The sequence below is a fragment of the Monopterus albus genome, unplaced genomic scaffold (genome assembly GCF_001952655.1).
Source record: "Monopterus albus unplaced genomic scaffold, M_albus_1.0 scaffold40.1, whole genome shotgun sequence".
NCBI classification, from domain to species: domain Eukaryota; kingdom Metazoa; phylum Chordata; class Actinopteri; order Synbranchiformes; family Synbranchidae; genus Monopterus; species Monopterus albus.
In genome coordinates this window covers 2,751,736-2,778,412 of record NW_018127920.1, presented here as the reverse complement: position 1 = coordinate 2,778,412, position 26,677 = coordinate 2,751,736, and the positions used below count along the sequence as shown (strand labels likewise).

Below are 26,677 nucleotides of genomic sequence, written 5' to 3'. Positions count from 1 at the left end.
GTGCTTGTTCCCTTTCTGTTCCTTTCTTTTTCAAAGAGGCCACGCACATCCTTTTCACAGATCGTTAGAGGTGGGGGTCTGGAGGGAAGGGTGGTGATTGTCAGGGGAGCAGCTGCTGGGTTTGAGGTGGAGATGGTGAGGGGTGAGTGTTGATTGTCAAACCTGCAGTACAACACATTCAGGTCGTCTGCTGGTTGGCGGTCCTCCACAGCAAGGAGGGATGGTTTCCTATAGCCAGTGGTGCTTTTGAGGCTTCTCCATATGAACGAGGGGTTGTTGGCTGAAACCTGAGCTTTCAGCTTTTCAGAGTAGCTCTTCTTACTCTGATCTCCTTTGTCAGTGTGTTCCTGGCCTGGCTGTACAGAGTCCTGTACCCACTTCTGTAAGCCTCCTCTTTGGCATGACGAAGCTGCTTAAGTCTGGCTGTAAACCAGGGCTTGTTGTTGTTGTATGTGCAGAAGGTCTTTTTGGGCATGCACACATCCTCACAGAAACTGATATAAGATGTGACAGTGTCAGTGAGTTCATCCAGGTCTGTAGCTGCAGACTCAAATACACTCCAGTCTGTGCAGTCAAAGCAGGCCTGTAGCTCTGACTGCTCTAAAAGTGCAGTGATGTCCAGATACAGTATTTATCACTGACCAATACAGTGATTCATGTGGAATACAAATTTTTCCATGAACAGGGAGAAGGTGCAAACTATAAACAGAAAATCCCCAGTCAACACTGTGGGCTCAAACCTGGAACCTTCTTGAGGCCACAGTGCTAACCACTGCATTACTGTGCCACTCAAGGTGAAAAAGCAGTTTGATTTGATTTTAATTGCCACGTGACCTTTCCTCACCCTCAGGGCAAACTGCATCCAGATAATGCTGGATGAATAAATCCTTCAAAAACTTTTGTCATTTGACTTTTAAAAACAAATTTATTGGTCTTGTTCATCTATTTACTCATTTGTACTGGGGTGACAAGCATACAGTATAGTTACCTTTTAAGACAGTATGCTCACATTTGCTTCTATGTATCATATTATTTTTGAGAATGTGGAAAGGTGATAGAACTCTACACTGTCCCAGACAAGCACATTGTTAGAGTTCGTTAAACAATTCAATGCCTTCTTGATCATGATCATGATCACAGGAGGTAGCACATAGGAATTCCAGTGAAGACACAGAGGCAAACAGATTCTCAGCCCTGCATGGATTCATCATCCATCTATGCTGCACAAAGACCTATTTTTAAACATTTAACCTCTTCTATCAATGGTACAATCAGACCAGTGGAGCTCAGCTAAGACTGACAAAGCTGGACCAATCAGTATTTTCAGACTTCACTGAAAGAACCACAGTACAGCCAACAAGGAGCATTAAAGCTACAATGAAGACAATGGTACAATATGAACAATATCACATGTGAACACAGTTTACTGTGTTGTCACTTCTTAAGCACAAAACAAATGTCAAAACATTTATACAGTAGATTGAAAACTTTTCATTTTAATGTGTGTGCTCTTGTACTTGCTATATAGTGAGGACCAAAAAAGGATTTTTTTCTTGGCTACAGAGTGAGGACATTTTGGCCAGTCCTCACTTCCCAAAACAGCTTTTTGAGGGTCAAGATTATGGTTCAGATTAGAATTAGGTTTAGGTTAAGGTTGGGTGAAGGGTTAGGTGTTAGGGGCTAGGGAATGCATAATGTCAGTGAGTGTCCTGACAAAGTTAAAAGTATAAGTGTGTGCATGCGACAAAACTGGACATCAATAGCCTTACCCAGCCCGTCTCACATCTAAACCACGCCTCTGCTTAAGTGTTTTTCCAAGTGAGCATGGACAATACCAGGGAGATACATATTGAAACAACCACCTGCCTCCTCTAGGCTCAATGAGCAGCTTATAAAGGAAAGACTTTTTAAAATGCAAACTCAGAGACTGGTAGTCTCCGAGTTTCCACGCCATAACTTTTGCACACCTTATTATGTTGTAAATTCAATTTTAAATGGATAAATTTACTATTATACCCATAATGACAAAATGGCTTTTAGAAATTGATGCAGATCCTCAGTTTTGACCAGTCTCTCTGTCCCTGCCACTGAGAAGCCTGTTGTCTGGCAGTGTTTGTATGTCACTGTTAGTGCTGCCAGAACACTCTTAAAAACAGATTTTGCTCTGTGAGTTAAATAAACATTCAATTAATTTAATTTTATCCATAGTTTAAAGAAATAACAGTTATCTAAAGAAAGCTAAAGATGTGCTAGGTTGCCAAATCAGCATGTGTAAATTCTTTCAGAGAAAACCAACATTTGTTAACATTTTTGATGGATGAATGACCAATACAGTGAGTGTTTGTTTTGTTTTGATGGATGAAACCAATACAGTGAGTGTTTGTTTTGATGGATGAATGACCAATACAGTGAGTGTTTGTTTTGTTGATGAAAGCACCAAAATAGGCAACTAGGCAGAAGTAGTAACAGGAGAAGGGGTTGGATGATCTGTGTTGAACTGCTGCCTGTGAATCTCTACCAAAAGGCACCATATTAGAGAAGTACATTCATCTGTCATAGTCTAGCTCTGAGCTGGAAGCGGCTCCAGAGGGCTGGATGTATTAGTACATTAGCTGGTGTCGGCGTGAGGCTGTCTCAGACCTTGGATAACAGAATGGAAAGGCCACAAAAGGCAAAAGGGAGGCCATTAGGAGCCCTGTTCTGCCCCTAAAAGTGTTATCCTGAGGACAGTCATCAATTCAACAGTAATACCACACCCATACTGCCCCGGAGACTGGAGAAGGACCATGAAAAGGTAGTGATTCATACAAAAGCAAAACAGCAGTATATTTAGACTTGAACCCAGACTGCTGACACCTGACACTTTTAATATACTATATCTTTATATTTGACCTTTATCATTCTAAGGAATTACAGTAGTGTATAGAACTTGCCTTTTCTTCCCTCAATACAGCCGTAATATATCTCCCTAAGAGACAGGGAGGATAAGTTGCAGTGAATGCTCTGCACTGTATCTTGTTTTTGCTGTCCTCTAGCTCGTGAGCATCCTGCTCCCCAGAGCTCCATCTGATAGCACTTGAAAGTCTGTCTGTTTCAATGTGAGTGGATACTGTGTAACCAAGGGAGTCTCATGCAACTGACCCTAGCTTACCATGACAAGCACTGGAAAAGGTGGTGAAGCCAAAAATTCTCCTGTGCCAAATGGGAAATTCTGACACACAGGGTGGGCCACTTAAAGACTGTCAACATAATGTCAATATAAATAATCATCATAACACTGCTAAAACAACAAATCTAATGGTGGTCTAAGACACAGTGCACAGTACTGCACATGTATACATTCAGAAAGCTGTTGGCTACTGAAATCATTCCTCCTGTCGGCACTGGCATGATGATCCTTTTATACTGTTACCAGACTGTAAAAAATTTGGTGGCAAAATCTGCTGCATGTTAGCAGCCCAGGGCTACATTAACTGCTTCTAGCATAGCACACCTGAATCCACAACTGAAGTGTCAGCAGTTGAGCTGCATTGTGGGTAAGGCAAGTTGCCAGGATCTGACAAGGAAGAAAACTGCACTACAGTAGTATAGATAATATTTCTGGTTCTGCTGCACACATTTTTTTTTTACCTGACTAGCATCAGTTTGACAGTGTTATAGGAGCGCAATGCTAAAACAGTGGAATACTCTATAAACACACAGCATTGAGCACCAAATACGGAGATCAAACACAACACAAAATTATTTTGTTCCTTTAAAATCTATTGAGTCACTCTATGATCTTTCCTACACAGTGCTAAAATAATAATACAACATAAAAACCAAGGATGTTTAGACATTATTGTCTGTCCACTGTAAATATAGCCCAAACTGGTTTATTTCTAATGCAGTTTGATATAGTACTTGAATGCTCTTATAAAGACACTTATAAAAGTGTCCTTGTTCCTCCTTCTAGCATTCATATCTCAGCATCTCTAGCATTCTATATATCAGCATCAGATAAAACAGAAATTAAAAACTGTAATATGCTGTACTTCCATGGCATTTACACTTGGTAGACTTAGAACACTGTAAAGGGATAATCATGCACATCCATGTGTCTGCACTGGTCTAGACTCTAGTGATGTAATTGTTATCATCTTCCTGCGCCAGCTCAGGAAGTTTGACCTGCCCCAGGAGCTGCTGATACAGTTTCGAGGTCTGTTCTCTGCACCTCCATCACTGTCTGGTTTGGCTCAGCAACCAAACAGGACAAGTACAGACATCAGTGGACAGTCAGGACTGCAGAAAAGGTCAATGGTGCAAGGCTGCCCTCCATGGAGGACCTGTACACCTCACGGGTCAAAAGGAGGACGGAGAGAATCACGGCAGACCCCTCACACCCAGGCTGTCACTCTGATTAACAGTTAACCCAGAACAGTATGATTGGACAATAACCCCCCAGTGCAATACCTGTAAATATACCTCGTACAGATTATACAGATCCACACAGGTCTCACTTTTTAAGTACTTTATTTTTATTCTATTTTTATCTCACTTCCTAATGAACATTCCTTTTGCCTGTTTGCATTGTTTACTGTCTGTTTATACTGTTTATTTTGCATTGATTGCATTGTTTGTTGCTTGTTTAAACTGTTTATTTTGTTATACTACACAGCCTTATGTTGGTATATTGTTTACTTGCCCCTTGCTGTTGCCTTGCATGGGATATGTACATGCACATCGAGAGTTGCTGTACCAGAGTCAAATTCCTCGTGTCCAACGCACTTGGCCAATAAAGTTGATTCTGATTTTGATCTTCCCAGGTCTGCGAGGGTCCATTCGGACTCAGGCAGACCCTCAAATCTTAATATGAATAAGAGCGTGCGTGTGTGTGTGTCCCTCATCCATGTCTGTATACACACAGGGGTATGCGGAAAGTATGATTAGACCTTAACTATGAGGATAGCTTGTTTAAATGTCATCTGATCACTGCTCTTTGGATTTACATTTGGTATTAATAAACATATTTGTTATCCCCATTCTGACTGAACTGATCAGATCTCTGTATGTACTGTATATTAGGAAGGCAAGGATGGTCAACCTCAAACAGATTAGAAGAGGCAGCTTGAGACTGCAGGAAGAAACAGAACTGAGTGACCTTGCAACACTGGATTTTTGTCTTTTTTAAGAAAGACTTGGCTTGACTGTACAGATTCCACCTGGCTGAGATGCCAGTGCTGCCAGACCACCTACACATGTAAATCCACTATCATTCTGATATAGTAGATTTACTCCTGCATTAAAGGGTAGATTCATATTTCAAGTCTATATTAACTGAATACTTGCATATGTGCACAGAAAAGGTTAGTGATCACTGTAACCAGTCCTTCAAACTTGCTGTGAAGAAATATCTTCTTAACACAATTCATTCTGTAGTCCATATGAGGTTTCTGCAGTATCAGAAGCCAAAGACCAAGAATGGCTATCTTCTAAAGTTAACAAATAGGCTGTAACTTCAGGATACTGTTGGAAGCCAAATGGATCATCATCTGCTTTTCCCTGCTGCTCTGTGTTTTATACCTGGTTTAATATTGCAATAAGCACTCAGCGTTTGTGAACACTGCTCCATGTGCCTGTGCATATGTGCTGGGGGAGGGCGTTCTGCATTCGGCCTATGTGAACACAGCTTTATGCTGCTGTGATGATTCGCTGGCCATTTCCTGTTTTGGACTTTTATTTCCTGTCATGCTACAGCCCCAAATTGACTCTGCCCCGACTACACACATAGCTAGTATAAAACATAAACAGATGGCAATGCCTGTCAGAAACTAGAGTTTATGGCTAAGAAATCTTTGGGGTCTCCTAGTGAGAAACTGGCAGTCTGACTTTTGCCCTCTGTTCCCATCAGAGTGTCACAGCTTTGGCAGAGACAGACAGTGGCCCGTCCAGCCATGATGGATGGCCACTCTGATGAAGAGGACACAGCCAGGTCCCACAGCGGTGGGAAATGAGACACCTGTCACTCCTTTCTTGACTCCTTCAATCAGAGAATCCACCAATCATATTCAGCCAAAACAGCAACCTTGGCCCACCAGTGTATTACCATTCTGTCAGTGATCCAGAAGACAGGAAAAAGCTGTTGCTAATGATGAACAAAGGTGTGACCTAAACCCTCCAATGCTTACACCCCATATGGATTCATTCTGGGATAACACCTCAGCCTAACGGGTATTATTCATCATGTGAATGGTGACAGCATCTGATACTGGTGGCATAAATGTCTTCAATCTTAGCAAAGGTAGTGGAAGGGAAGATATTAATAGGGAGGATTAGAAGGTAAAGCATGATCATTGCAGGACATCCACCGCAGGCCAAAACACATCCCAAGACTGCAGAACAGATTTTACAAAACAGTGGCAGCTTCAGGGACACCTCATGCAGGAAAGGGGTAGCAATTTAAATACTGTTATAAAGACTAGCCAGGACTCCATGGGGGAGACTTGCCTACTGCTGCACATCTTTATGAGCAGAGAAAATAGCTTTTATTAGAATCTATGCACCAAACAACTACAAACCAACATTGTTTCCACAGGTCACCAAGGACATACCAACCCTCACAGACTACTGGCTTAAGATGGGAGCTGATATGAATGCCTTTATAACCAACTTGATAAAGAAGGTAGAAAGTGATATAACTAGGTGGAAAGTGTTTCTGTTGTCAGTCATGACTAAAATTTCAGTGATAAAGATGAATATTCTACCCTGCATAAATTTTACTGCTGCTATGAAGAACCAGGTTGATGAGAGCACTGACAATGAACCAGTATTTTTGTACCAAAGTAATGAGCTGAAAGATGCTAAAATAATTGGGAGGGCTGAGGAAAGTTGCTAATAATTCTCTCTGGGTTCATCTTTCACATTAGACATAGTCATTTTCATAATAAAAAAGATTTCCTACTGCTGCTACTTGAGATTGAACGTGCTCAACTGTAGAACGCTGGCTTAGGTATTTCTCACAGATGTTACAATTGATGTATGTATTTTCATTGTTGTTGTCAGTGGATCAGTTTTACATACAGTACATGGAGGGATGAGACAATGAACACTGATAAAACATTTTTTTGAAGCACCTACAATATTGTGTTTAATCTGTTATCAACCTTGCTCATGTATTGCCCTGTCCCATTGTCCATGCTCCTGTGTCCAATATTTGTGGAATGAATAAATTGACATCCAAGAATCATGAAAGCAGAATCCTCTATCTACCCTGCCTTTTCTTGCTCTCAGCAACCAAACTACTACTGATCATTTTCTACCTCCCTCTTCACTTTCCAGGTTTTCCTCCTTCAACCCTACTAGGAGAAACTCACATTGCTAAACACACATTTTTTTCTACTACAGCTGTATAATAATTTAACCTATTACATAATAGTTTCCCATGCATGATATAATTCTGTCTCTTATGCAAATGGTAGAGAGCTGTAATTTACTTCATACAAGCAGTAAAGCAGCAGTGCTCTGGTCCTAATAAAGCTGTGGCTGCATGTGAGTCATCGTCCACAGGCTCTTATGCCCACCTCTAATCACCCCTGAGGAAGGCTCGGACGGGAAGGACCAGTCAGGAGGAAAAGCACAGTATCTCAGCATTGATGCACATGACAGACAAGCCTGTACATTCTCACTGACTTATGTTCCACAGTCTGGTTTTTAATATTGTTGCCTGTGCACTACAATACTATAAATATAATACTAAAAATGAAATCAGTCAGTGTAAAATAAGCTAATTAACCCAGTACTACCTTAAAAGATGTCTCCCAGTTTGTGCTGCAGCTCTAGGGGGATTGGAATCCAAATGCAGACTTTCAACTAAGATGGCTAATCTACTGCCTATGTGACTAAAATGTTTTTACTGGCAATATTTCAGATGCATGTCTTTGTTCAAAATAAACACTCACTTCAATTTTGATGGTGCAACAGATTCTGAAAAACGTTCCTTTTCTGTTCCTTTTCACAACACTTAAAAGATGTTTAGGGACTGAGGACACCAAGTGATTAAGTGTGCCAGGCGTTATTTTGTCCCATTCCTCCTGCAAACAAGTCTTAAGGTGCACAACAGTCCTGGGTCTTTGGTGACACAATTTGTGTTTCAAAATGCTCCACACATTCTCTACTGGAGACAGGTCGGGACTGCAGGCAGGCCGGTCAAGCAATCACACCCTTTTCCTCCCCAGCCTGGCCTTGTTAACGTGCACAGTATGAGCTTTTGCGTTGTCTTGTTGAAATATGCATGGGTGTCCCTGGAAAGATGTCATCTTGAAGACAGCATGTGTTGCTCCAACATCTTTGTGTTTTTTTCAGCATCAATGTGCCATCATAGAAGTGGAAGTGACTTTTGCCAAGGGCACTGACACAACCCCAGACCATGACAGACCCTGGCTTTTGGAGTTGTTGCTGGTGACAGTCTGGATGGTTCTTTTTGTCTTTGGTCCAGAGCGCACGGCATCCATTCCTTCCAAAAAAGATGTGAAATACTGATTGGTCTGACCACAGTACAGGTTTCCACTGTGTGATGGTCCATCACAGATGTCTCTGAGCCCAGAGTAGTCGACTTCTGGACACTGTTGTCATAAGGCTTCCTTTTGGCACAGTACAGTTGTAAGCAGCATTCACAGATGTAACTACGTATTGTACTGCCTGACACAGGTGTGCCATAGGCATCCTGATCCCATGTGGTTATATCGCTTATAGAAGAGTGATGATTCTTGATGCAGTGATGTCTGAGGGATCAGAGAGCACGGTCATCCAGCTTAGGTTTGTGCCCTTTATACACTGAAATCCCTCCAGATAACTTGAATCTTTTAATGATGTTCTGCACCACAGAGGGTAACATATCCAAATCCCTTCCTATCTTTCTTTGAGGAACATTGTTTTTAAACATTTCAATAATTTTCTCACACATATGTTGCAAACTGGTGGTCCTCGGACCATCTTTGCTCCTAAAAGGCTCGGCCTTTCCTGGATGCCACCTTTGTACCAAATCATGACACAGTCACCTGCTGACATCACCTGTTTCAAATGGAATTTTCATTTCATTGTTTTACCTCATTACTGGCTGTGAAATGCAGTCGCCCAACTTTTTTGGAATGTGCTGCAGCATCAGGATTGAAGTGAGTGTTTATGTTGAACAAAGAATAAAATTGATGAGGTGTCACATCAAATAATGTGCTGCTGTATTGTTTTCAATGTAATACAGGACACAGATGATTTACACATCACTGTTTTCAGTTTTAATTTTACATACTTTTTCTGATTTGGGGTTGTAGTAAACCAAAGTGACGGGCACTACGCTATTCCATTATCCCACAGTGGTGGCAGGGCAGGCTTAAAGCTGTTATAATGTTCATACTAGGACAATTATTATGTCATTTCATTAAGTTTTGATATTTTTCAGTTAAGAAAATAACCATCAGGTTTTTGAATATGTGATTTGTCGTTCCAAGTAAGGCCAATTTGCTCAGATATTTTTGGAGATGTAATGACCTGCTAATGTTCCAGCTAGCTAGCTCTACTTAGCAGGCATAGCCTTAGCCATTGAGCCATGGAGCCACTAGAGAAGTGCTAAAGAGCCACATGTGGCTCAGTGGCCATGGGTTGCTGACCCCTTTGCTAGGCTAATACAGTACTCACTGAATACACTATAATTATGATTTTAATCCCCACCCCACCCCACAGGGCCCCAAGCGAACATACATGGTGCTTTAGAAACAACATGTAAATGGACTCACGTTGTAAAGAATGTCCACCCATCCCTCCATCGTGATGCACTGGAAAACGGTGAGAATAGCAAAGAGGATATTGTCAAAGTTTGTGATGCCAAAGTTGGGTCCGATCCAGTACTCTCTACAGACGGTGCCATTGGCGCATGTCCTCGCCGGAGTCTCCAGGCCACAGGGGAAGTCTGATGTCTGCTCACCTAAAGCCACAAACACACATTCATAAAGTCATATAGAGAGAAATACACAAACAAAGTGGAATTTTTTGAAAAGATTGGAGATGTATTATGTAAAAGTACCTCTAGTGTAAAAACACGGAAAAAACATTTTACATATAATATATGGGTTCAACTACAATGACACACAAGATGCTGCTATGGGCCTACGCTGCTGCAGGGCCCCCACAATGCTCTGAGCTTTTCCTAACCATTAATCACTGTACAATCAGCACTGTGGCTGTCACAATAGTAGGGTTAAAGATTTAAAAAAATATTTTAGATAACAGTTAAATAGCTCTACATAAAGAAAATGTATGGTGCATCATACCCTAAGTGGTTCATAAAGTGTTCTGTGGAGAAATAAGTGTCAGTGTGGATCTGTTGGGTAAGGTTTGGACACAGTTTATTCAGCCTTTCTGCATCTGAATACTTAAATTCAGTTAGGCACCTAATACCAGCATTCAAGATGTGTGATGCACCTGAAAAAGCAACCAAGATCTATTTGTTTGCTCATGTCAGTCTGTGGTTCACTCACTCTTCTGTCTGTTCCAGGTAGGGGTCACCTCAGCGACACAGTTTGCACTTACTGAAAGCTTACACAGTTACTTTACAGTGAGGTGTTTTTAACAGTTGAAGAAATGGGTCAGGTTTCATATCGCATCACAGTTCATTATAAAATGTACTAATTAGTTAATACTGCATATCCTTAGCCAATAAACAGGGATGATTAAGGTTCTCTCAGCATGTGCCCACAACAAATACTTGTTTAAGCTCAGCTGCCTATCTTGCCTACCTGTGTCTATCCTGAAGCAGGCACGATGGAACTTGCCCATGTAGAAGTCAAGGCCAATAATGGCGAACATGAGGATAGCAAAGAAGAGCAGCAAGCCAATCTGCAGCAGAGGTACCATGGCTTTCATAATGGACTTTAACACCACCTGAAGACCTGAGGCAAACAATAAACATGACACAATTTTATTTTGTTTGTTTTGTTTTACCTTTATAAGGAACGTGACAATGTAAGGACAGACGGGAAACATGGAGAGAGAGAGAGAACAGTATGTATGTCAGTAGCCCTTTTTAAACTGACTGTTCAAGGCAGGTATATAGTTGCATTTTGCTGTTTCTGTGTTAAAGAATGCAAACCTGGGATGGAGGTTAGTTGATGACATGGTAGTTCTGTGACTTGCCACAGGTGTAATTCCCCTCCAACATAGGCACATGAACACTTTGCTCACAAGAATCTGAATCATTAACATGCTGTACACAATCCACAACAATTGAGTATGCCATAACTGTGCAAGACTAGCAAAAGCTCATCAATACTCAGTTTCCCTATTACCCTATTTTTATGTATTGTGTTTTAATACTTTGTCACCCTTATGTAACTTTTTATTTTAAGACTAAGTGTTCTTTCTGGCTTTTGACTCCTTACCTGACTCCAAAGGAGAGCTGCACAAGAATTCCTATATGCCTAGACTGTCTGTTTATGCATAAATGGCAAATAATATAAAATAATCCCCCTCCATTGAAAATAACACTAGTATGCTCTGTATTTCTGATGCATGTATTATACATCATACTGGATGTCATGTTCACCTCATACCTTTATACTGGAATGCCAGTAACTGTCTAAAAGGAACAGTAGGGCAACATTCTACTCGCTTTGTTTGGCTTAGTGTAAATAAGCAAAACTGTCAATAATGAAGTGCTATTAATCATTACATACCAAGCTCTCTGTTTAAAAGTAACTAGCAGCAACTATTTTCATTAAAAGAATAATTGAGTGACGTGTACATCTATGCACATTTCATATCTGTGTGTTAAGTATTTAGCCAGAATCATGATATGGTTAGTCTAGCTCATGATAAAGCCAGCCTGGACCTGTCCAAAGTTCAAATATACTCCTTTGAACAAAGCTCACTGATTGATACACTGTTTCTCATTTGTTTAGAATTAATAATTAATAATGTGAATTATTAATGTGCTGTAACTATGTCTTCATTAACACCTTTTTGTCCAGTCACCTATTTCTGCCTTATTTGTAACTATTCTTGGTTGCCTGGTTGCCCTTGTTGCCCAGAGCTTGGTTTTGGTCTCAGATTCGACAACCTCACTGAGATGACAACGCAAGTCACTGCACCAGGCTGTTGTCCAACACATAACTCTCTCTAAAACCCTGCCTAAAACAACCGTCATAAACCAGGCTCACTACTGATTCCAACTCCATTTCTGGAATCTGTTTGATAGTGGTGTATTGTTAGTGTTAACTGATAACTTACTTGGAATACCAGAGACCAGTTTGAGCGGCCGCAGTACTCTCACTGCCCTTAGTGTTCTCAGATCAAAATCAGCTCCCACGGTGGCCAGGATCCTGCACACACAATAATAGCATGGAGTCAATATTCCAAGCAGCTATACGTGCAGTAAATTTCATTGTGCAGCGTTGGCTTATCTAAAACACCTCTGCAAAAAACAATTTTTAAATGTGCTTCATTAAAGAGCTTTTCCTTGTTTTTTGACTTATCTACAATGTTACAGTGGTGAATTATCATCCTAGACGTGACCTAAAGCTAAAAAAATTAGGCGTTTGTATGTTCTAGTACTTCTATGCAGAAGTAACTGGTATATACACATCTCGCAAACTCTCACTTGTGAGCCTTTTTTCTAACAAAATAAAGTCTTATGTGATAGATTATGGATTTTCTTGAATGGGCATAATCTCCAGGCAGTTGGGCAGTCATGTGAGCTTGTCTGACATCCACTGGTGCCATTGTAAAAGTGGAATTTTTCAACTGCACAAGGTTTTGTGGATAAATTTTTCCTGCTGCTGCACTTTGACCAGAAGCTGTGGAGAAATTCATGACTGTCATGACTTCTCCTTTTTTCTGTGTATAACTAAACTGGCAAATAAACAATGATAAAAAACCTGAGAAGATTTTAAAAAATATCTTTGAAAATAATTTTTGTCCTGAGTGAAATATTTGAAACTAAAACTACACATTACACAATAGTTTAAGGATTTCCTTGAATGGTCAATCTCCAGGCAATAGCGCATTCATGTGAGCTTGCCTGACATCCACTGGTGCCATCTTTCTGTCACGCTACAGGAAGATGTGTTATTAACCACCCAGATAAATTTGAATGATTAAAAAGATCACCATGTATATAAAATTAGCTATCAAAATCATAATCATAAAAAATAAGGAATATTCTGTGCTCTGAAGTGCTGGGGCATGTTGGGTGAAGACACTGAAAACACACCAAATAACAGAAATGTGCCACCTGTTCTCATCATCAATGTTTTAAGGGAGAACCTTTTACATACAATCAATGGGGAGAATGTAAGAAAGATGTATTTGTGGGCATACTGTAGCTAGCTAGCTGGCAAAATATAGGCTGTAATAGGTGTAGTAACTCATGATCAAACAGGAAACCTGAATACTGAGTGAGATTAGAAATATGGTTTTGGTGTTTATGGAGCCACTTCTCCTTTCTAATGGTGTTTCAATGAGAGTGGGAAATGCTCAACTCCTACACACACAAACACACACACACACACACACAGACAGGGAGCAGAGAGCTGCTGTCACAGCAGTGGAGACAGGGAGCCCAGGAAAAGTGAGACTAACATTTCTATTACATATAGGCTTTGCCCTCTAAGACCTGTCGCTATTGGGTTCATCCCCACACGCAAGCACAATTGTGAAGACTTACTTTCGCGCCCTGTGTCCTGCACTGGGCTGACTTCCCTCAGGTCCGCCTACACCTGAGCTTTCTCCCCTTTTTCTTCAGCACATGAAGCAGTCATTTATGAAGATAGGTAAGATGAGCTCCAGTCAGCGATGTGCAACAGCAGTAACCGTTTGCCCAGGCTTCATCATGCCCAATGACCCCCACCCCCATTGCGAGGCCTGTCCTGGCGCTGAGCACGCAGAGCTGGCCACATGTCCTTTCTGCACACATCTTCCTGAGGTGGGGAAACGGTGGTTTCTGGCGGTGTTCGCAGCCATCAGAGATTGGGATCCTGATGATGGCAGCTGGGCAAACTGGGACAAAGAATTCACGGTGGACAGGGCTCAGGAGTTCCTTGAAAACTTTGACTTGATGAAAGGCCAGTATGCCTCAGGTCCCCTGAATCAGTTCCCCTCCATCGACACAGTGGGTGACTTAGAGACCGGCAGCAACAAGGTCTCACCAGCACGGTAGTCGGCCCTGGTCGTTGGCCAACTACCAGTCTTTGGGGCCATGCTTTGCGATCTCCAGAAACTCATCAAGACTGCAGCTGACTACAAAGGGATCCCCCTCCTGCCAGAAGCGCCAGCCCCTTCTCCTTCCAACATAATGGGCGACCTCTATCGGACAAAGTAACAGAGCAGGCATAGTCCTGTATGGCCCAAGTTCCCTACCATCCGCCCCTTCTTATTGGAGTCAGCTGAGCACCCTGGGTCTGAACATGCCAGTTGCACACCTCGACCACATCACCGGAGTCCAGGGAGCAATGGAAAACAGTTTTCCTGCTGTCCCACCGCTAGAACTGAGCCTGCCCACCATCCTGCTGCCCAAAGCAGTGTTTTTTGGGAGACAATGGCCGACTCTACCCTCTCCCAAGTCACCACCTGTCTCACCAACTGCTCCCACCATCGTGCTCCTCTGCTGGACAGTCCCATCAGCCCCAATGGGCTCTTTGGGGTGCAACTCCAGGAGGCAGTCTCCCACCTGTAGCAGGCATCAAAGGAAGCAGAGAAAGCGAGACTGTTCACACTGTGGGGCCGAGGGCGCCCTCAGCCTCCTTAGGTTGACTGGCACAGTTGCAGAAAGCTGCACACCAGACAAACATGCCCTGCAGCTGCCACTGCCTCTGCTGCTTCCCAACCTGATTCTCCATCTCAGCTTGCCTTCCCCCCTCAGCCATATGCTCCTGACTGGCTAGCATATTCCAGGCTAGCTAGTTTGTTAGCTTACAGGTACTTCACAGACTAGTCCTGCAAATATTCCATGTCACATGCCTCTTGCAGTAATTCATGAAGGTACTGGGATGAATTTCACTGTGCCATTTTCTGCTGTGACTGGGCAGACTGATTATGATACAACTCTGTTGTATTGATGGAATTAGTGCTGTGGAAAGTTACATTACATTTGAGGGGGCACAGTTTCACAATTCCACTGTCATAAAAAGTTAAAATTATTCATATCCATTTATTTACACCATAAATTCAATCTACAGGGGGGTGTATTTGTTTTCCATTAATTTACCCTATTCTGGGTATGCATAAAGCTTGAATTCCCCTTTAGTGATTGTACTTTACATTAGTGGAAAATATGCTTTAGTACGTTCTTGCTGAGAGTTAAATGAGAAACTCAGTATCACTCTCATGTTGGTATAGTAAATATGAAGATAGAGGCTAGTTAGCATAACACATCACATCATGTAATTGGCCAGTTCTCTCCTGTCAAGGTCAGGGACCAACCCCGCTTCCCTTCTTTTTAAAATATGTACTATATATACTTATTACCAAACTGCATCGAGTTGAACACAGCCATGCATCACACCCTCACACCCACAAACCAAAAGTAAAACCATCCTTCTGAAACGGAATTTGTTGACTTTTGTATTTGGATGTTAGAAGAAGCTAAAGGAAACACAGAAAAGCATGCCATTGGCACTTTAACGTAGAAGTGACATACTGTATGTCTGAATGACAGGAAGCAGATGCTTAAGAGACCGATGAAACTAGCAATGTTATGTATCCTATGTCTGAAAAGGGCTATATACTGTATAAAGTAGATAGAGGTGAAGGAGGAGGGGCATGAGAGGGATATACTGTAGAAGAAGAACAAGGAGAAGAGGGTAGAGGGAATGACAAGATTGAAAGAACATACAAAAAGGCCAAAAAGAGAACAAAAGAGATGTACAGTATAGGTTAAAAAGCAGCATGAATGATAAAAGAGAAATGTGGTAGAAGGAAGATGTAAAAATAAGAACAATACAGAGGAATGGAGGATGCAGGAGGCATAAAATAAGATAAGGCAAAGGAGGATGTAAAAGAAAAGAAGGAGATAAGAGGGGTATGGTGGTTAACTCCACAGCAAGAAGGTTCTGGGTTCAAGCCCTGGCTGAGTTTCCATGTTCTCCCTTTGCCTGCGTGGGTTCTCTCCAGTTACTCCAGCTTCCTCCCACAGTCCAAAGACATGCATCTTAGATTGACTGGTGACTCTAAACTGTCCATAGGAGTGAGTGTGTGTGGTTGTTTGTCTCTAAGTGTCAGCCCTTTGATAGACTGGTGTGCACCCTGCCTCTCGCCCAATGTCAGCTGGGATTGGCTCCAGCCCCCCCCCCCCGCAACCCTCATCAGGATAAGCAGTATACATAATGGATGGATGGATGGATGGATGGATGGATGGAGATAGAGGGGAAAAGACCTCAGAGGCTCCAAAAAAATAGGAAGGAGACATTTGCCCTGCATGAAATAATAAACTTCAGCCCTTCTTTTTCATTTGAATGGGGAAAGTGCATTATGGAGTGGCAACTGGCACCAAAGAAGGTTTGCTAAAATGATGCGACATTGCACAAGAAAAACAAGTTGTCACCATAAAACACATGATGCCATGAAAGCTTTCTAGAGTTGTATTCTCCTGTCTGTGAGTAGGTTATTTTAAACCACTGTGCTTTGTTTTAGTATCTAATAAGCTTAAAACACAAATCCTTTCCTCCACTGGATTTCCTGGATTTCACTGTCTCACCAGTACATGAAAAAGTACACCCCCACCAATACAGCCTTCTGCGTTGTTTTAATGTAGAGCAAATGTCTGTGTGAATGCAGCCTTACTGAGGAGTGGAGGGGTGGAGGGAAGGTTGAGAGGAAAGATGAGGAGCAACAGAAGATGGAGAGAAGGAGGAGAGAGTGGGGTGGGGGAGATGAACTGAAAGAAGAAAGGGAGGAGCGGTGGATATACAATAATAGACTGAGTCTGTCCAGTCAGACTCCTCTGTTCTACCTCTATAACTGCTGCTGTCTAGTCCAAGGGAGAACCATCACTATGGGATCAAGTGTTTACAGCTGCAGATAGCCAGGCATGCTATACATCTCACTTATACACACATATACACTCACAGATAGCACGTGATGTGACTGACATAAAAGAAAGCGTCACACTTGATGTGGTCAAATATGGTCTGTAATTTTATTGTGTTTTTAAAATTCTTAGTAAACAAAGAGTGGAAGCACACAGGACTGTAGAGATGACAAACTCGGCTAAGGAACCCATTCATACTGTAAGAGTAGCAACTCTCCCTTCTTCAGCCTTTTAACCTTCCATTTATGTCCATTATTAACTGGTCAATAGGAAGCAGAAAATGCTTAGGTGTCTCAGGTGTCCTTATCTAATCCAAGTATACATAGGATTATTAATTTCTAGGGAAGCTACAATTAAATAGTAATGTCCACTGCATGTAGAGAATTCAGGCACAAACAATTATATAAATCTGCAACATGTGTTGCATGTTGGCAGACATTATCACAAAACCTACACAAAAATAACTAAGAAAATTTCAGCTCTCTACCACATGAAACATGAATCTCAATATAGTAGTACTAGTAGTTGTAGTGGTGGTGGTGCTCAGTAATTTGTAACATAGCCCACAGTGGCAAAACCAGACAGGTTTTTTTTTATACCTCAGTATAAATGGCAGAGCAAGGTCTAACGTCTCTAATATCTCCTGGTTTAGTCCAAAAACATTTTTCCCTTTCACCAGAACAGTAAAGATAAGAACCTCACTATAACTCAGCTTCTCTCATCTCTCTCCTCTCTGGGACATGGACCAGACAGCTGCTGTACCTATCCATCATCCTGGTCAGACTAGAGGGAAGGGAGGAGCTCAATAACTCATCATCACCATCAACAACAGAAATTAGAGCTCAGCTTCTCAGCACAAGCTCTGCAATCATATATTCGGTAAATAACAGAACGGAGCCAAAGACGGCAGACAGTGGAACACAGGCCACAATAAATGTAATTCCAGTGAGAAGAGGCTGCAATTAACTAATATAGGCACTGCTTAGTAATTTATCAATTTTATCTACGTTGATGAATTATACAATTTCCAGTGACTGCTAAAGTGGCAGGCTGTTTGCTACATAAAGTGATATTTCAGACATTTCTTTTTGTCCATGATTAAAATTTAGTGTTATGTCACATGTACAGTACTCATTATAAACATACTGCATGTAAGAATATGCTGCTATTTCTTCATCCAGGCTAAAACAAAAGATATAAGCTTACTATAAATCCTTAAATTAAAGCAGGTACCCAAGTAATGGCAAAGTCTAAAATAATAATCTAACAGGCTAAATTAGATTAGATTAAACTTTGTTGTCATTACACATGTACAAGTACAAGGCAACGAAATACAGTTTAGCATCTAACTAGAAGTGCAATAACAGCAGTGCAGAGTGCGCAGTATCTACAGCATGTACAGTCAGAACTAAATTACCGATGGATACGTACAATTGATATTTACAGTAGATATGTAGGGTATATTTACAGTAGGATATGTTGGGTAATGTACAGTATGCACCAGATTATGAATTTAAATTACAAGTAATGGATAAGGTACATTAAGCTTATAGAACACTATTGCAGTGGGATGAAATGAAATGAAATGACATGAAATAGTGCAGAATAAGAGGATAACAATAAGTTACGCGAATTAACAGTTCAATGGATGCAAATAGTGCAAAGATGAAGATAAATATACAGTATCTGCATATGAACAGTGTGCAGCAGTATTCTGAGTATGTGCAAATTAACAGATCACTTCAGTGTTACAGGTAACAGAGGCATATTGCATTAGTCCTGGGAGGAGAGATGAGAAGGGGTGAGGTGTGTTCAGTGGTATAGAGGAAGGCAGAGGGGAGGTCAACAGGGGACAGAGTTCAGTAAGGAGACAGCTGTGGGGAAGAAGATGTTCCTGAGTCTACTGATTTTGGTCCAGAGGCTCCTGAAGCACCTCCCAGAGGGCAGGAGGTCAAACAGTTTGTGAGCAGGGTGAGAGGACTATTTGAGAATGCTGCGAGCACGTCGGAGACAGCGTTCCCTGTGGACACCCTCAATGGCTGGAAGTGGAGTCCCTGTGATGCACCAAACCATCTTAACAGTGGTGCGCTTTGAGGGAGCACAGTCCAAAACAGAACGACAATCTGAGTCAACTGATTCTAATGTGCTCCACAAAACAACTGTGGTTTTTAGGCCCACTTAGGTAGCTAACACACTATTTGAAATTATGCACATTCCTGAGGACACATTTCTAGAGAGGAGTAAATGGCACAGTAGAGTGAAAATGTTAATAAAACCTTTGTGACTAATTTGTGCTAGCATTCTCCTGACTGGCTAGCATATTCCAGGCTAGCTAGTTTGTTAGCTTACTAGTATTTCACAGACTAGTGCTGTAAATATTTCATGTCACATGCCTCTTGCAGTAATTCATGAAGGTGCTGGGATGAATTTCACTGTGCCACTTTCTGCTGTGACTGGGCAGATTGATTATGATATGACTCTGTTGTACTGATAGAATTAGTGCTGTGGAAAGCTACAATACATTAATTACAATTAATTTACTATATTCTGTTGTATACACTGTTGTATACTATTGTATTAAAAAAGAAAACTGAACGAGCAAATGTTAGTGAAAAAGCTTTCTTATCGGGGGTAATTGCATGTTAGCTACTAGGCTGAGTAAAGCAAGTTCACTTTCTGAACATGTAGCTACGCTATTTTAGTCCTGACTCTTAATTAAATCTCATGTCCATCTTGTAGGACATATTTCAGTGTGGTAGTCTTAATTTTGTTTTACAAAAACAGTAGCTTAGTTGCTAATTACCCCCAGCATGTGCCTGTCATGTTGAGAGGCACATGATGGGGCTTGTTACTAATTGGCTTACAGGAAAGGACAACAAGCTAACATTACAGTTAATCACTTATAGGTTAAAGGAAGGAACTTTAAGTAGGTTATTAGTAATTTACAAATGTATTAAAGCCATACTGTTGTCACAGCATATGGTGAGAGCAGTTAATCACACAATACCCCTCACACTGCCACTAAAACACCTACATGTGACTCCACATGAGATGCGGATCAATTTGAAGAGGACTGTACATATCAGGCAACCAAGCAATCTGGTAGACTCCACCTGACAGGATACAAATGCTTCTCAGAGGGTACCCAAAGATGCTGGAGGAGGCTATGAGGGACATACAAAGTATTAGAGGACATTTCATGAAGGAGGATGCGAACTTGAGCACAAACATGACTTTCATTATTTTACTATAACTTTCTTTTTATACACTCCCTGACCATTTTTGTTACTTCTGTTGACAACGGCACAGTTGTTGTGCATTAAAAATTATGTACATGAGAATAATTTTTTTTTATTTGACCTGTTGGCATTTCAAAGTAAAGGGATGCAAATGTTAGCACCTAACTGTATACAAACTACTACTCTGTAAATGTATGAGGCCACAGAGTAAGAAAAACATTCAGTTGGGAGTCTCTCGGCAACAAAGTAAATATCATATGCAGTTGCTGGGTGGAGGGAAGTGAAAAACAACCAAGATGGCATGTAAAGGGTCTCTGTATGCATATAGTGTGGATAAAATCCCACCATCAACGCCTCACTGTCTGGGTTGCAGACACTTCCTGCACAGTATGTGTGCAGGATGGTATACCTTATAGCCTACTTTCTCTCCTCCATCAGTCTCTGTTGCGTGGACCCATCACTTTTCCCTAATTTTGTTGCACAAAGTATCACTATAAGTCAGCCATACCAGCCTGGATTTTACTTGGTATCAGATCAGAAAGGAAATAAGTGGTATTGTACACAAGCATGCCTATGTTGACCATATTCAGTAAATGTAACAACAATTTTAAAGGCCTAGGAATAGAACTTTTCAAAGTATAAAATGAGATGTATCATGTTTCATGCTCTCATACACCTCTTCAAGGTAACCAATAATTATACCTGTCAGATAAATGCAGTGGAGTAGAATTATAAAGTTTAAGTAAAGGACAAGCATCACAGATGTGCTTTCAAGTTAAGAACCTACTTATATGTACTGATCAATATAGATAATCAATCACAGATTGAATATTTAATGCATAATTTAAAATTGTTTAACTAATCTGAAATCAGAGCTGATAGCTTTGCTCTGTGATGCTGAGTTGCTTTGTGTGTTTATTACACTACTCCTCCATTAGAGATGGTTTTTGGTGGCCCTTACCTGTTGATTACTTGGACTCACACAACAGTAATAACAAGAAGTGCTTAACATGTGGCTCATTGTTGATTTCACTTGCCAGTTTGTCCAACAATAACTGTGTAATTATGACTGGGTAGGCAAACACTCCACTGGCAGACAAATCACATCTAGCTGGCACTGCATTTGGTGATGCAGCAAGCTGGTAGGCATGCAGTATATAGTCAGGCTGAATTACATAACTGCCTCACTGCCCCTGTGGACATAAACATCACATCACACACTCAGCTGGCGTCACCAGCACAAGTCCAAGTTGGTAACTCTGTCAGCAGCAGGCTGCAGCAGGTGAAGTGGAAAATTGCCAGTTATCATTGGGAGGAGACTGAGTTCAGGTGCATAAAACTCAAGTAGACACAGGGTATACAGACACATCTGCATGTTTACACATACACTACAGGATTTTGTTAGACATAATCATTTCCTTTGAAAGACCTGAATTAACAGTCATGGATGGCTGTGATGCACTAAGCTGCTTTATGTATAAAACCTCTGTAAAACCCTGGAACTAGATTTGTATTGGCTTTGGATCTAGGTGTCACAAAGGTTTATAATGAATTCCAAACAAAATAGAAACCTAAACTGCAGGACATAAACAGGGAATATTTCCCAGGAAAATTCTAACAGACAGCAGATGTTTAGAACAGGAAATGCAGAATTCTCAAAAACTAGCTTTGTTAGCAATTTGTCACAACCAGAAATTGACCCAGGTTTTAAAAGAACAAAACACAGTATGGTTGTATTCACTGTAATAATCTGATGAGAAGGTAAGACTACATTCTGAATGAGGACTTGTCATGATGGACATATGATCAAACAGCATATTGCCAGAGAATCCTAGCTCTTCAAGATGCCCAGAAAGCTTCGCCACAAAATGAGATCTGAGAAAGACAGGAACCCGTGTGAACATCCAGTCAAGTCCAGTGAGGTGAAGGATGAGCGCAACCAAGCAAAGAGCTTCTTCCCATATTTAATTCATGAACTTAACATACAAGGACACTGAGCATGGGACTCAAGTCAGTTCTAGGTCCTGTATAAGTTAGTAATGCACACAACAAGAATATGTCACCTTCAGGTACTGGTAAGTCTGGGAAATGGGCAAAAAGAAGGAAGAATTATGATGCACATTCAATGTAATTTTAAGTTTCATTTCAGTCAACAAAGTAGGATGATGGTGGCACGCTCTCTGTGACCTTCTAACATAGGCTGCTATTTCTTGACAGTTTATCTACACACCCAGTTCTTTTGTACAGCATCTCCAGCTATAGGGCAGGCTGCCAGATACCAATGGTGAGTACAGGTTTTGGACAAGATTCTTGAAGGCTGTGCACAGTCACTGCATTCAGCTTTCATTCAGTAAAACGTCGTTACAGCCACTGCATGTGCAAAACATACAGTGTTACATAATCATCTTAAGTACAGATTAAGCAAGATACAATAGGTAAACTGATTATTTTTAACATCGGCCTGTGAAGGCCCTCGTGGCCAGTGTGTCTGCTGCATGTGATGTGTTGCTGGTTCACAAGCGGATTAACAACCCATAATGTTATTGTCAGTGCCTTGCTACCTGTTGGAATTAATTTCACTACACTGAGACTGTATATCGTCATGTGGGGGAAGACGCAGCGACCACCGGTTGGATTTACCGACCTTGGAACTACTTGAAAGGGAGTGATGTTTCCACTACTCGGTGGGAAAGACAAAAATGTACATTCATACATATATACAAGTTAAAAGAGCTCCTGTAGCTGATGTACATCTGTACATTGCTGCACAGTGATGTATACAGACAGGATCCTGCCATACTCCTAAACATAGAAACTGAAAGAAACTGTCCTTGTGTCTGGTTGTTTGGGCCTACAATAACCTGTAGCGTCGTCCAGAGGAGAGAAGTTCAAAGAGTTTGTGTCCTGGGTGTGAGGGGTCTGCAGAAATCTTCTCTGCCTTCCTTTTGACACGTGAGGTGTACAGGTTCTCCAGGTTTCTTCCTCTCATAAACTGTCCTCCCAGGGAATTGCAGGCTCCGCAAAATACAAAGTCCGCTGTGCTTCTGACCACAACACAAGGTCTGGTCTGAGGTTAGTGCTGACTGTCTCCTCAGGAACTATGAGCTGATTCCCTAAATTTACTTTCATTTGCCCGTCTCTCCCTGCTTTTAGCTGGCCTGCATCTTGCCTGTTCAAAATGACTTGCTTCCTGCCTTTTTCACACTAACAAACAAAATCCCATCTTGACTTCTTCTCCTCCACTGAGTTTACCTCTAAGCGTCTACTTTCAATAGCTGCTGCTAAACATTTCAACACTTGATTATATCTCCAGGTGTATCGTCCTTTAGCCAGGCTTGTTCTATACCCTGAGAGGATGAGCCAAAGTGATGCTACACCTGAACACAAGGGACGCGTAGGGTCCTCACCTATCCATCTATTCAGATTTGGGGAAGATGGAAGCACATCATAAGTTGCACCAAGAATAAATCTAATCCTTCCTGCCTCCATGTCCCACATTTCCCTCCACTAAGTTTCTTCCTTTCTACATCTTCCCATCTCATCCACTGTCCCTGTGAGCTTTTGCACATCTTCCTGCCTCCTAATCTCTTCAGTGACCATCTTCCTTCTATCAGCTGCTGCTTTGCTCCAAGAAGGTTGTGATGTGCTCAGAACAAGACTACCATGTCCATGCCCTACGATGTCCCTATGTTTACAAGCTGCCTGAGCCTGCTCACTGCCTCTTTCAGGTTACACTTCCTCCCTGCTGAGACTGGTGGTGCTGCACTCTGCACTGCCTGGGAGGCCTGACGCCTCTATGCTCTTAATGCCACCAAATGCCTGCTGTTTCAAGCCCTGAGTATGCTCTTTATCACTAAGAGCTGCATCATACCACCTACCTAAACTTTTGACTGGCTTCTATAACACTGTTGGAATCAGCTCATCATCTATACAAAATCTTTGATCCGACAGCACAACTTTCACTATTTAAATGCTTCTTGATTTCTCTGGCTTCACCTTCATTCTAGTCCACTTTAAATTAGCATTCAGCTTGTCCAACAGCCTTTAGTACATGGTGCTGTGGTGATGTTATCATGTCCAACATCTTTGCTCTTTTATGGTGGTAACCGTTACCCTGACTGAAGCCTCTCTCCTCCTGCAGAACCATCTAGATGCCCTAATAACCATCTCTATTGCCATGGTAAACATTAACCACGAGATGCATCCTGCCATGATGCCTACCTCCAGTTGCTGCCAAGCTGTAGTATAGTCTGCTGCTGTGAAACACATCTGGATGTCTGGAAAATATTCTCTCACTAGCCCTTTAATTAAGTCTGGTACTTTAATATAAGCTAGTGCTTCCCACAATAGGCTATGTGGTACAGAACCAGAGGCATTAGCTAGATCTAAGAACACCACATGCAATGCATTATATTGAGGTATTCCTAATATTCTGGCCCTCTCTTGTATGTAGATGAGGAGGACAATAATATAGAGACACCTCTGAATATACAGTAATATAGTCCAGTACAATACCATCTTTAACTGAATTTATACATTTATGACAATATCCCCAAAAACTGAAACCTTTTGAGCTTTATAAACACAGATGTTAAGGCGGAAGTGTTGCACTGAAATGCATACAATTGTACAGGTGTACCTAATAAAGTGGTCGGTGAGTGTATATCACAAAGTAAATTAAAGAATGTAAAGTTAGTTACTGTAGGAATATAGCAAAGCAGGCCATGTCCATACTGTGTGTAATACATCTGTCTAGCACTGTGGTGGAGCTATCAGTGGCGTGGAATTCAAAGCTGAAAAATAAATCTAAATCTACACCCAATGTATACAGCAGGACTCTCACGATACCCATGTGTCATGAGTAAATACAGCTTAAGTTTCTGTAATACTGGATAATCGTCTATGAAACAATTCAATTCAATTTTATTTGTATAATGCCAAATCAGAACAAAAGTTGTCTCAGGACATTTTACTATTATTATTATTATTATTAATAATAGAGAGGAAAACTCAAGAAATCCCTCTTGAGCAAGCACTTGGCAACAGTGGGGAGGAAAAACTCCCCTTTAACGGAAGATACACACACACACACACACACACACACACACACGCACACACACACACACACACACGGGCAGTTTTCACAAAGAATTCTGGTAAAACTAAACTACTTTTTGGTATTTGTCTAATTTGATTCATATTGTTCTGCTATAATCTATAAAAATGTATTGAGTATTCAGTATTGTATTGTCTTCTGTTATTAATCAACAGCCCTATCAAACACCCCACATTATTTTAGCTCGTCCAATGGGTGGCAGTAAAGCCCTATTTTTATTCCTCCTCATCTGAATACACAACCTATATTTGCTCATAATTGTGGTTGTCACCTCATGGTGATCCCACAGCACAATACATTTCCCCTTAGTCTTTACTATTGTAACACAGATTCTCACACATGCCCCTTAGGGAGATGTGCTCTAGCTGTATGACTGATAAAAACACTGTGAATCAGAGAAGTAGAGCGGCAGATGATAACACAACAGGAAGGACATGAAGGATGCACAGCCAGCAGACAATAGAAAGACAGAGAAGGAAGGAGTGAAAGATGCTTGGAGAGGAGAAGCCACAGTGGAGACGACTGGAGGTGTCACCATAGAAACAAAGGAGGCTCCACTGATCTCATTAAAGACAAACAACCAGGAGACAAGCACTGGCTGAGACAGACACTATACAGTACTTCTTTACATATTCATGTCTATACATTATAGTCGGAGAGAAGGTTAGAATGAATCAGGCTGATTCAGGTCCATTATACTACTGTTCCTGCTCTATGAATGTAACTCATAATTATAATTTTTGTTTTGTTCCTTATAATCTGATAATGCTTGCAATATTTTCTGGACAGCGATTATGGCGGACAAGTCTCTTTCGCATCATGCCATGGAAACAGACTGCAGCCAAAGTAAAGAGAGAATAAGAGAGAAAGTTAAATACTTCATAAAACCCTGGTGGAATTATTCATTGTTATTACATACAGTATGAAGGAGGTTTAAGGTTCAAAACAAAAATGACAGTAAATATAAACAGCTATAATTTTAAGAAAAAAGGCTGCCATCATTTTGATATTTTTTGTCAACAAATTCCATGAAAAGCCCACTTGTGACGTCCCTTGGACTTAGTCTTCTGACGTAAAAGGACCAATATCCTCAAAGCCCTATGGTCAAAAATAATGTAAAGAAGTGCACAGTGATTCATTTTTCTGATGCTGACACTTCAAATTGATCTGACAGCAGCAAGTCACATTGTGTATATAGAAGGAAAAGGTGATGTTGATATCAGACAATTGACATGTTGGATTATCACTGGAGATAAAGACTCTGCTGTGGTC

The 26,677-nt window shown here is 41.2% G+C and overlaps 1 protein-coding gene across 1 annotated transcript in view; it reads right to left on the bottom strand.

Moving 5' to 3' along the window:
• Window positions 1–26,677, bottom strand: part of LOC109959665 (voltage-dependent N-type calcium channel subunit alpha-1B-like) — a 163,498-nt gene that overhangs the window by 111,301 nt on the left and 25,520 nt on the right. Inside the window, 3 exon segments of the mRNA XM_020599203.1 lie at window positions 9,768–9,955; window positions 10,767–10,919; window positions 12,256–12,347. Of these exon segments, the coding sequence (XP_020454859.1) occupies window positions 9,768–9,955; window positions 10,767–10,919; window positions 12,256–12,347 (433 nt within the window).